This window comes from Oncorhynchus mykiss, chromosome 18 (genome assembly GCF_057628025.1).
Source record: "Oncorhynchus mykiss isolate SJ-2025 chromosome 18, ASM5762802v1, whole genome shotgun sequence".
NCBI classification, from domain to species: domain Eukaryota; kingdom Metazoa; phylum Chordata; class Actinopteri; order Salmoniformes; family Salmonidae; genus Oncorhynchus; species Oncorhynchus mykiss.
Genome location: NC_143039.1, coordinates 52,385,456 through 52,397,995, shown reverse-complemented (window position 1 = coordinate 52,397,995; position 12,540 = coordinate 52,385,456). Strand labels below are relative to the sequence as shown.

The window sequence follows — 12,540 nt, the reverse complement described above, 5'->3', positions numbered from 1 at the left end:
CCACTGTTCCCTGGTAGCCTTTCATTCTAAATAAGAATGTGTTCTTTACTGACTTGCCTAGTTAAATAAAGGTTAAATAATAAAAACATCACTTTGGATCTAAGCAATTACAATTAATACCTGACCATGAATGCCGTGTTCAGACAGGCAGTCCAATACTGATGATTTTTCCATTAATTGGTGTTTTGACCAATCACATCAGATCCTTTTCAGAGCTTTTGTGATTGGTCAAAAGACGAATTTGTGAATAAAATATCAGAATTGTGCTTGACTGTCTAAATGCAGCCTAAAATACAGTGGAACATTTTAGTCGTGCATGGCATGTTGACAATAGTTGAATAAATCAGATGCATAAACAGAGACGATTAGGCTGAGAAGAACACAAGACATTGAGAAAACACAAATACTTGTACATACATTTGTTCCTTATTAAACTATGACCAGTTGCCTACTCACTGGAGTTTGATTTTCTGGGGCTACCAGATAACGTCACTGGCTCCACGGAAACCTAAATTGTGAATGTCTTCCCTTTGACTGAAGCGGTAAACATTTTATTAGAAACAGTGTATCACAACACATTTTCTGTCTTTATACTATTAGCATCCCCATTAGCTGTTGCAAAAGCAGCAGCTACTCTTTCTGGGGACCACATAAAACATGAAACATGACATAATACAGAACATGAATAGACAAGAATAGCTCAAGGACAGAACTACATCAATTAAAAAAAATAAATGAAGCCTGTGGACAGACTCACTCGGGAATTAGTTGTAATGAGTGTTTGGTTCAACAATGCATGTCAAGTGTGCCCAGTTCATCTTGATGTAATTCCAGTGAGATGATCCAGAGGACAGAAATTCAAGAGAAGTCCTGAAGTTCTGTCCTCCCTGGCCAAAGTCCCAAAGTATGTGGTCCAAAATGTTTTATAGTAACTATGATCTTCCTTGCGTATATAAGAGTGGTTTGGTTCGTGTCAGAAGCAGAGCGGTTTTCTAGGAAGTCTACACTGTTCTGTAAATATGATCTCATGTACTGCAAACAGGGTCTTCACTGCAATCTCAAAGTGCAAAGTAATTCAGTGAAGATATGGACTATTAATCGAAGGTACTAGTTAACTAGATATTCTCCCAGAGACTGGTTGAAAGGAAATGTTTGAGTCTTTTGTGTAAGACACTGGAGGTCTTTACATTCATAGTGGAACTGGCGAGATCCCCTCAGTAATAGGGGTAATGTTCTCGAATCCTTTCTAAAATTATCCCAGCTTTGTGTAGCTGTATGTGACACAGGAAATAGGGACAGTTTTCCTGGTCCAGATTAAGCACAAACCAAGACAAAAAAGCTTTTTCAATTGAGTCTCCATTGTCCACGCGTTTGGTTAAGTCGTCTTAGGTCTCTATTCAATCTGTATCACTGAAGCGTTACAGATTGCGCAATAGAAATGTAAAGATAATTTCCGATTGTGCTGACATACTGTATGTAGCGTTTACCGTGAATGCTAATGCGGGAACCATTCCTTTAAATTTCAATCACACTGTAATGTTGAACTTCAGCGATACAAATTGAATAGAACCCTTAATTTGGGTCTGGGAAATGGGCACTAAAGAGTTCAGGGAGTAAAATAATCTGTATACCACACACTGTAAAAAAAAAATACAATTTAACCAATTGATTAATCAGCATTATTCTGTTAGTTGAGTGGACTTCAAAAATACAATAATTTGAGCTAATGTTTAAGTGTGTTTACTCAACAATCTCTGCTTGAAGTGAAGTCAGCTGAATTTGTAAAAGCTTGTTGAGAAACTCAAACCGATGCCATCATTATCATATTTCCCAGCATGCTCTCCTGCGGGTTAATTTTCAGAATTGTTTGTTTTAATAACTGTGTTTTTGCATGTACTTTGATTGGTTGATTCATCTTATGCTACACAAACATAAATAACATACATTTTTCTAAACGTATCCAATCTGTTAGTAGTTGGACTTTTCTGAGATAGTTTATATGATTTAGGTAGTCTCCATAATAAATCTTCCCTACCCCGCAGTCATTCTGAATGCAGGTTGCGTGTGATTAAAAGTTTCAGTTGTTGGATATCCTTACTCTGGCTGGATTCCAATAGGGATTACACATCACTGCAAGCCAGCATAATGTGATTTGTAGGTTTGATGTGGCCTGTAAATTAGGAGTTTCAGACTTCTGTGTTAGGGTCTAATTAGGCCCTCAGAGAAAGGCCTTATGATTTATGTAATGTATTGTCATAAAGAGTTGAATTTTAAAGATAACATATTCACTTGGTGAAGGCTACGGTACTGAAAACCATTGAACACAACAACCATGTTTCTGTTGCTAACAAATACAGCCATGGGTGGTAATTACAATTCACTCGAAAGGCTGGGAAATATGAACAGTTCTCTGGTAAATATGCAAATACGGTAGAATATATTCTCAAATTAAATTATATGTTCACTCAACATAAAATTCAAAGTCGAGTGAACAAATTTTGAGCAACCTCACAATCCTGTTGCAGCTGGTTGTCTTACAATTGTAGGTTGAATCAACTTCAATGCTATTTTGTTGCTATTTTTCTGCATTTTACAATGCAGTTAAACAAGAGGCCCACCGATATCTACCCCAGGTTTCCACTTGGCTGGTCGCCACTGGGGTTATCAGACTCTGCCTCACCGCTTGCCCTGACCCTCCGACACGCCAGGCGGTCCAGGGACCTTGGGGAGATGCTCTGCGATCGGCAGCGGCAGCAGCAGTGGACCACATCAGCCAGATCGGCCCGGAAGGAGGGCGTGAAAAAGCCGTATATCACTGGGTCGCAGCATGTGTTGAGGTTGCCGAAGACGAAAAGGGCGTGGTGGACATACTCGGGCGTCTCCTGAAGCATGGCCGGCTGGAACCAGTACCAGATACCCAGGAGGTAGTAGGGCGTCCAGCAGATCACGAAGGACGCCACGATCACGATGGTCATCTTCAGGGTCTTCATTCGGGCCTTGGGGATCATGTCTGTGCCACTTCGCCTCAGGCATGGCGCCCCACCTGGAGTGATTTCATACATACACAGTTTGTGAGTAGAAATGGAATAGTACTATGTAAATTGAAGGTTGTGATGCCCTGAGTCTTCCTGACCATGTGACCCGACCAGGACCTGCCTCTGTTTGATTGATTAATTTGTACTAGATGTACAAAAATATGAGATTTTCCTGATCAGACAGTAACACATTTTGGCCCTAAATATGACAAGTATGTGTTGTCAAAACGTTCCATAGTCAAGTATATCACATGGGAGCAAAGAATGAAGTGCGCAGTCTCTTCACCTTTTACACTAACACACACACACAGACAAACACACACACACCTTTGCCTTTGTGCATCTGACGGCTGATCTCGATGAGGATGCGGGTATAGCAGAAGCTCATTACTAACAGGGGGAACACATAAAGTGTGACAAAGTGAAACATGTTGTAGGCCGTCTCTTGCCAGCGATGGTGGAAGCTTCCATGCGTCACACACTGAGTGAATTCCACTCCCTCTGCTTTGATTGCTCGAAAGATGAACAGCTATGAGAGAAAGAGAGACAAAGGGGAAGTGAGAAATCATGATAAAGATATATCAATCAATCAATAAAATGTGTCATCTCGAGCCCTTTTGACTCTAACAGTTGTCGCAAAGGTCTTTAAAGTAAACTGGACCTATGCATACTAAAGCACAGTGGCAAGGAAAATCTCCCTAGAGGGAAGAAACCTAGAGACAAATGAGATTCAGGGCTCAATTCAATCGAGATAGAGTGATTGAAATTTAAAGGCAATGTTTCTGCATCCTTGGAGACTGCATTCACAGTAAACGCTGCCTATGCTGGCTCAATCAGAAATTACCTTCAAATTCCAATAGCGCTATAGCGCTGAACTGTTGCGATACGGATTGAATCAAGCCCTCAGAGGGTGGGGCCCATTCTCTGGCTGTATAGGATAGAGGATATGTAGCACCCATCCGAAATATAGGAAGAGTATTTCTGTCTGTAATAAAGCCCCTTTGTGGGGAAAAACACATTTTGATTGGCTGGGCCTGGCTCCCCCGTGCATGGGCCTGGCTCCCAAGTGGGTGGGCCTATTCCCTCCCAGGCCCACCCATGGCTGCGCCCATGCCCAGTTATGTGAAATCCATAGATTAGGGCCTAATGAATTTATTTAAATGAACTGATTTCCTTATATGAACTGTAACTCAGTAACATTTTGGCGTTTATATTTTTGTTCAGTAAGTGGAGTGAAGAAAAGTATAATTACAAAGGAATGACGCACATGCAGCAGCCTTTTAATGACCTAATCAGAAAGAAATCTATTACAAAATCAATCTATTCTAATCTGTTAGAATGATGATTCCTTTCAATCCAGTTTCTGCACCAGAGGTGATGATATAGAAGTGTTATAATACACTACATGAATGAAAGTTTGTGGACACCTGCGCGTTGAACATCTCATCCAAAATCATGGGTATTACTAAGGAGTTGGCCCCCCCATTGCTGCTATAACAGCCTTCACTCTTGGAAGGATTTCCACTAGATGTTGGAACATTTCTGTGGGGACTTGCTTCCATTCAGCCACAAGAGCTCTAGTGAGGTTGTGCACTGATGTTGGGCGATTAGGCCTGGCTCGCAGTCGGCGTTCCAATTCATCCCAAAGGTGTTCGATGGGGTTGAAGTCAGGGCTCTGTGCAACTTCTTCCACACTGATCTCGACAAACCATTTCTGTATGGACCTCACTTTGTGCACGGGGGCATTGTGATGCTGAAACAGGAAAGGGTCTTCCCCAAACTGTTGCCACAAAGTTGGAAGCACAGAATTGTCTAGAATGTCATTGTATAGTGTAGTGTTAAGGTGTCCCTTCACTGGAACTAAGGGGCCTAGCCCGAACCATGAAAAACAGTCCCAGACCATTATTCCGCCTCCATCAAACGTTATAGTTGGCATTATGCATTAGGGCAGGTTGTGTTCTCCTCCACCAAAGACAGATTGGTCCGTCGGACTGCCAGATGGTGACGTGATATATCACTCCAGAGAATACGTTTCCACTGCTCCAGAGTCCAATGGTGGTGAGCTTTACACCACTCCAGCCAACATTCGGCATTGCGCATGGTGATCTTAGGCTTCTGTGCGGCTGCTCGGCCATGGAAACCAATTTCATGCAGCCCCCGCTGAACAGTCCTTGTGCTGACGTTGCTTCCAGAGGCAGTTTTCAACTCGGTTGTGAGTGTGAAAACTGAGGAGAGACGATTTTTACGAGCTACGCGTTTCAGCACTCAGTGGTCCCGTTCTGTGAGCTTGTTCCATTACTTCGCAGCTGAGCCGTTGGTGCACCTAGACATGTATATTTTTGTCAGCAAATTTTCACAAATCTTCTCCATTACCTGCACTGTAAATAAATACCACCTATTTATGCACCTGATCTACTGACTCCGTCTGCTTCTCTATTTTAACACTGAGCACAAGTGTGAGATGGTTAGGCCAATGCTTCGTGTTATTGTTGAGGGTGGCAATAAATTCATACACTTTCCGTAAGAGCTGGTACTAGATATCGGGAATGGAGGAAATTAACTGTCTATGCTTTTATCTTTTCCACTGTATTTTTTTCATTTTGCTGGATGATAACTTCCTATTAATGCAAATTCTTGCACATTCTCAGTAATTAATTTGATTAATGACAGACTGTCATACACTCCACTTCTTCTTGCTAGCTATTTTCCACTTCCTCCAGCACTAGTACACACATTGTCACACCCTGATCTGTTTCACCTGTCTTCTACTTGTCTCGATCCTCCACCAGGTGGCTCCTATTTTTCCCCATTATCCCCTGTGTATTTATACCCGCATTTTCGTTTTTTCCGTTGCCTGACTCGGACCAGCTCTGCAACACAGTCTCCCTCCAAGGAGCCACCATTAGAAGACATGAGGAGTTACTTCATAACCTTGTGGAGAGAAACTAACCTGCCGAGTGTTTCTCTCCCAGTGCTCCCTAATCTTCGAGCTATAGCCCTCTTAGTTTCCTTCGGATCATTTGAAGATAGCGTATCTTATAATGCTGATGTCCGGGAGGGGGCTCGCATAGGCTACGGCGGTGTGGGAGCAGCAATCCACCATTTGCCTTAGTCTGGTGGATTTCATGGAGGAGGTAAAGAAGGTGTTTGGAAGCTACTTTGGCTGCGTCAAGACTCCCGTAGTGTGGCAGACTACGCGGTAGATTTTCACACATTGGCCACCGACAGTGCCTGGAACCTGGAGTCCCTGTTCGAAACCTTCCTTCGCGGACTATCGGAGGGAATTAAAGATGAGCTCGCAGCCAGGGAACTGCCCATGGACCTCGGCTCCCTCATAGCCTTGACCATTAGGATCAATGGGCTGTTACGGGAATGCAGCAGGGAAAGGTCTGTTCCTGGCCACACGCGCTTGTTCACGGGTTCCCCCTCGCCTCCGAAGAATCGCGGAAGTCCCCGACGCCTGCATTCCCTCGGGAATCATCGAGGACTGTCGACTCATCTTCACTGGAGCCCATGCAACTGAGCATGGCTAGATTGTCTCCTGAGGAATGTTTACACAGACTGAGCTCCAAAAGTTGTATTGTGGTACTTCAGGAAATTACATATCCACCTGTCCAATAAAATACCAGGCTCATCAGTACAGTAGGTATGAGTACGCTGGTGGGCCATACAGGGAGTCTCCCATCTCCCATTACTCATACTCCTCTCCATGCTATCCTGCTGTGGGGTGACCCCTCTCCATTCCCATGGAAGCCAGAGCGTTGGACGGATGCTCTATTGGCAGGGTCACTGACAGTACTGGTCCCATCAGCCTGCGAGTGTCAGGTCACCACAGTGGTTGTGGTTCTGGCTGCAGGGTTCATTCATGCATCCGCCTCCCCGACTGGCTCAGGGTTCTTCTTTGTCAAGAAGAAGGAAAAGGCCCTGCGCCAGTGTATCGACTACCAGGGCCTTAATGACATCACAGTAAAAATACCTTACCCTCTACCACTCCTCTCCTCGGCTTTCGAGCCTCTCCAGGGGGTGACCATTTTCTTGAAGTTGGACCTTTGGAACACCTGGGAATGAGACGAATGGAAGACAGCATTTAACACAGCTAGCAGGCACTATGAGTACCTGGTTATGCCATTCGGACTGACCAACGCTCCCGCAGTATTCCAGGCCCTGGTCAACAACATGATGAACAGTTTCATCCAAGAGAGCATGTTCTCCACGTCCAACAAGTACTCAAGCACCTCCTGGAGAACCAGTTGTTTGATAAAGGATATTTTCTGGAATACGTCATCGCTGCAGGGAACATTCAGATGGATCCTAACAAGGTGAGAGCGATGGTGGAGTGGCCCCATCCCACATCGAGAGTGCAGCTTCAACATTTCCTGGGATTTGCACATTTCTACCGGCGCTTCATCAGGGGCTACAGCACGCTGGCTTCCCCCCTCTCTGCACTCACCTCACCCAAGATTCAGTTCATGTGGTCACAAGCTGCTGACTGGTCATTTTCGGATTCACTACAGGCTCCATCTTAATCCATCCGGACTCATCCCGCCAGCTTGTGTTGGAGGTCGACGCCTCGGACGTTGGAGTGGAGGCCGTCCTGTCCCAGCTTTCTGCCCAGGATCAAAAGCTGCATCCCTGCCCTTTCCTGTCCCGTCGTCTTAATCCCGCTGAGAGGAACTACGACGTGGGAAATAGGGAACTTCATGCAGTCATGATGTCCCTGGAGGAGTGGAGACACTGGCTAGAAGGGGCGGAACATCCATTCTTAGTGTGGACTGGCCATAAGAATCTGGAATATCTCTGCACCGCCAAGGGCCTCAACTCAGGCTCGTTGGGATATGTTGTTCACTCGTTAGCCAGGCCCCCTCACGGGTCCGTCTGGGAACACTGCACCTTGCGAACCAAGTTCTCGATAACCCAGACGAGTGTAGCTGCCAGACAGGAGGTAGGGAGGATGGTCTCTGTGTCAGACGGTGTAGCTGCGGAGTTATGCAGGCGAGAAAGGGCATCAGGCTTCACATTCTTGGATCCAGAGTGGTAGGAGATGGTAAAATTAAAATGAGTGAACAACAGCCTGAGTTGAGGTTCCTGGCGTCTCCACGTTCGTCGCCGCCTGCACTGTGTGAGTGCAGAATAAGACTCTGCGGCAAGCTGTGGCAGGCCTCCTACAACCACTCCCTGTTCCTCACCGCCCATGGTCTCATATATCCCTGGACTTTGTCACTGGTTTCCCTCCATCTGATGGCAACATCACCATCCTTATGGTAGTGGATATGTTTTCCAAAGCCGCCTATTTCATTCCCCTTCAGCATGTCTTCCGGATCCATGGACTTCTGGTTGACATGGTCTCTGATCGTGGTCCTCATTTCTCGTCCCGATTCTGGAAGGCGTTCTGCACCCTCATTGGGTCATCTGCCAGCCTGTCCTCAAGGGTTTCATCCTCACTCTAAAGGCCAGTCGGAGAGAGCCTATCTGGACCTGGAGACGATTCTTTGTTGCCTCGTCTCTGCCAACCCCACCACCTGGAATCAGCAACTTGTGTGGAGTACACCCGCAACACCCTTCCCTGCTCGGCCACTGGTGTCTCGCCCTTCGAGTGTTCCGTCCACTCTTCAACCACCTCCATGTACGGGTGACAGGCGGACCACCACCGGACCCCGGTTCCCTGCTATCATTAGGGGCAGAGGGTATGGCTCTCCACTCAGGATCTGCCCCTCTGGGTCGAGTCCCGTAAACTTTCCCCTGCTTTATCGGCCCTTTCCCAATCTCTAAAATACTTAGCCCCACGGCAGTTGGTCTTCTGGTCTTCTACCAGAGTGTTTCCTGTTTCTCCTGTTCTCAAGTTCTTGTTTTCTAGTCTTCCCGGTTCTGAACTCTCTGCCTGTCCTGAACCTGCATGCCGTTCTATCCCTGGGTCATATCCTGAGTCGTGACACATCAATGTTAATTAGAATATTTTCTCTGGCTTTGTCAGCTTTGCAGACACCTCTATCAGACACACTAATCTCCTATAATTACACAAAACACAATGGCACAGGGAACCAGATGATAATAACTTCCCTTCCCTTGTAACACATTCCATCATAATTTCCCCATATCTATAGCTATCCTAGCAGGCAAAAGTTGGTGACATAATTTATTATGATGACATATGATTGTAAATTGGTTTTCTGGTTGTAGAAACGTCAGAGATATTACATCTAGGTAAATGTTTCTTTCTGGGCTAGTTTAAAAATAGTATATACCCATGACGTCAGAATAACGCCACTGTAACCAGTTTTGCCAGCTGGGATAGCTTCACTTCGCTATTGTATTTTTGCCGCTGTTTTTGATGAGGGTGTTTGCCATTGTTCTGCTGTATTGAAATGCTAATTAAATCGGCCTGCAGTTACCTCCCACTGGGCACAGACGTCATTTCAACGTCTACTTTGGATTTACATTTGGTAGAGTTGTCAACTAACATGAATTCAACTTGAAATCAACAAAAAAATGACCATATCATTGGATTTAGGTTAAAAGTTGGGTGAAAAAAATACGAATCCAATCCATTTCCCACATTGAGTCAACATCATCACATCTCTAAATGACGTGGAAACAACTTTTATTCAACCATGCTTTGTGCTGAATTACTTTAACCGCTTGCCATCTCCACCAATCCTTGAAAGTCATTGGTCAATTAGTACGCATGAACAAGGAAACACTCAAAATGAGATGGCTTCAGTCGGCACATATCTACTTGATTATCATAATGTAAAGTGTGTGCGTGTGTGCCTGCGTGTGTGCGTGCGTGGGTGCTTAGTAAATTAGATGGACTCTTCACAGCCGCAGTCAACAGTGCTGTGTTTAGTCACCATAAGATGGGTTGCCTTAATTGCTTAACCAGGAACATGCATTTGCTGTAGAATGACCATCCATGTCAAGCATGTGCGTGTGGTTGGGAAAGGGGGCATATTGATCTGTCCACAACTCACCAGCAAACCTCCTGTCTTAAGCTGTCTAACATCTGTCCCTTCTCCACGTTCGACTGGCTCCCCCGCCTTGTGTCTCTCCCTCTGTCCCTCTTCCTACAGCAGAAGTTCTGTGTTTTTCCCTTCTTCCTGTTCATTTGGAACACCATTTACTGACTAGCACCTCAAAGGTCGCATCCACTTACAGCCAGAAAGGTCACCTCTACGAGACTCTGACATTAAGGGGATTGGATTTGTGGAAACTCTCTCTCTCTGTGACAGTAAAAACAAGGAGGGAACACTCAGCTTTCCTTCCCAGCATGGTTAGATTTCTATTTTCTCTTAGTGCAGTGTAAGGAGACCTTCAACTATGAACTGTAATTGATGGAGTGTTCAAAGTACTTTACGTCCGACTACAAATTGATCTGTGAGCATGGAATAAAATCTACTCCCACATTTAAAACAATTCAAATCAAATTCAGTGCTTATTGGCATGAAATACATGTAAATAGAAAAATATTACAAAATAAATTATTTGAATATGAGTAAAATTGCATAAATCCATATGCTTTGTTTCTAAAGACCAATTGACAATACATCTCATATTTTTGGATATACAGTACTTACATTTGAGTGAACACAATCTCTGTCTCCCTCCCTGCCTTCTCTCTCTCCCTACTTGTCAGGGTGGGTAAAGGCTTATGTCATTCACAGCCCTACTGTTTGGATTGAGGTGGGACTATTATCAATATGCAGGTGACCTCCTGAGCCAATTTAATCATTTTATTTGATCATAGAAACACTTTGTTACCAAACTGACAAATGCTTTAGCTGCTTCCATTTCTAAGCCATTCAACTCACATTACTAAAGCCATCAATCAAGAGCTGGTGTGCTTGTCCTATTGAATTAAAGTTGAATACACTGAATGCTCTCTATTTTGCTGAGAGATTATTTCCTAACAATGCACCACCCACCTACCCATAGGACTTAATTTGATTGGCAGATCACTGACAGTATGCTCTATTGTGTGAGGAAGACAGTGAACAACTTAAGCTCGATTGCTGCCCTGCAGTCTTACTAGCCAAGAATCCAAACAGAATAGCGCTCCATTTCACTATTGCTCCAATACACTGATTCATTCTGGACCTGTTCCATCAGAAGGGCACTTGGACCGGCTAGAGAGTATTCCTCTAAGAAAATATAGGAATGTTTAGTCTACAACTCACGTGGACAAATGTTGCCCAACAAAATATTTTTGTTGGGCAACATTTGTGGATGGTGATCCTGTCATCGACCGATTCGTTATGCATAAACGTTACAGACATAGGCGCAAATGATTAATTGAATGCGTGCGTGCGCAAGGTGATTCAGTGAAGGGAAACCATAATGAAATAGAGTGATAATCAGTGTGGATAGCAGGCTAGTAACAGCAATCTCAAGTGGACCACTGACTTCCTAACATAAGAGAGAAATACAAGACTTACTAATGAATATCCATGTTGTTATGTTGTAGTCTGAGAACAATGTAGTGGCTACCGTATGTACACCCACCTGTGGGGAGGCCAGGAGCAAGCTGAGGACCCAGGCAACCAGCAGCATCCTCTTGTTCCTGCGTCCGGCGTCCAGCGCATCCAGTGGATGCAGAATAGCATGGTGGCGATCCAGGCTGACCACCACCAGGATGAAGGCAGACGAGTGCATGGCAAACAGCTTGAGGAAGCACAGCAGCTTGCACATGGCATCACCGGCGTACCACTGTACGGTGACGTTCCACGCCGCATCCAGCGGCATCACCACGAACGTCATCACCAGGTCTGCAGAGGCCAGGCTGGCAATGAGTGGACGTAGATGGGCGGCCAGGCGGCGCCCGCGGCCCCGTGCCACACTGATCAGCACAGAGAGGTTGGAGAAGGCAGCGAACACAAAGAGGACCATGGTGGCGGCCACGCGGACGCGGGCAGCGGCGGTGAAGGTGGGAGCCTCCCAGTCCATGAATGATGGAGGGAGGGAGGAGTTAAAAGAGGAGTTCACTACTGGGAACATTGGAGTCACCGATGACATCCTGTCATCCGACATCCTAGGAGGAAGAAGGGAATAAAATCATTATCCTTATCGTCATCATATCCTCATCATCATAATAGTTTTCATTTGTAATGAGCTTTTCATAGGAAGAAATCACTGTTCAAAGTGATTCCCTTTACTTGATTTGGTTTATCTGAAAGGGACAATTAGTCAACATTTTTATAAATGTGCCAGATTTAGCCAGCCGGATCATTTTCAACGGTTCTAAGTGAAAACATAAATTAATGTAACATTGGCCCAACAAGGACAACAGTCTCTTGGCACTAATAATTCATTTTGGATGATGAATATAGGAGCACAGGCACACTGCCAGCTTACTGCCTAAGTGCAGTTTCAGCCTCCTAAAGCTGATATACGGTTTGGCAAATGATAAATGGTTTGGCAGCTGATACCGGTTTGGCAACTGATAAACAATTTTCCAGCTGATAAACGGTTTGGCAGCTGATATACAGTTTGCCAGCTGATAAACGGTTTGGCA

General features: G+C 44.9%; 1 protein-coding gene across 1 annotated transcript; it reads right to left on the bottom strand.

The window, feature by feature from the left end:
* Window positions 1-575: 575 nt before the first annotated feature.
* Window positions 576-12,056, bottom strand: LOC110496352 (gonadotropin-releasing hormone II receptor-like). The gene is made up of 3 exons (XM_021572194.3): window positions 11,532-12,056; window positions 3,363-3,564; window positions 576-3,043 (listed from the first exon to the last, which is right to left on the bottom strand). The coding sequence occupies exons 1-3, from the start codon at window positions 12,054-12,056 to the stop codon at window positions 2,625-2,627; spliced, it is 1,146 nt and encodes a 381-aa protein (XP_021427869.3). The 3' UTR covers window positions 576-2,624.
* Window positions 12,057-12,540: the final 484 nt, after the last annotated feature.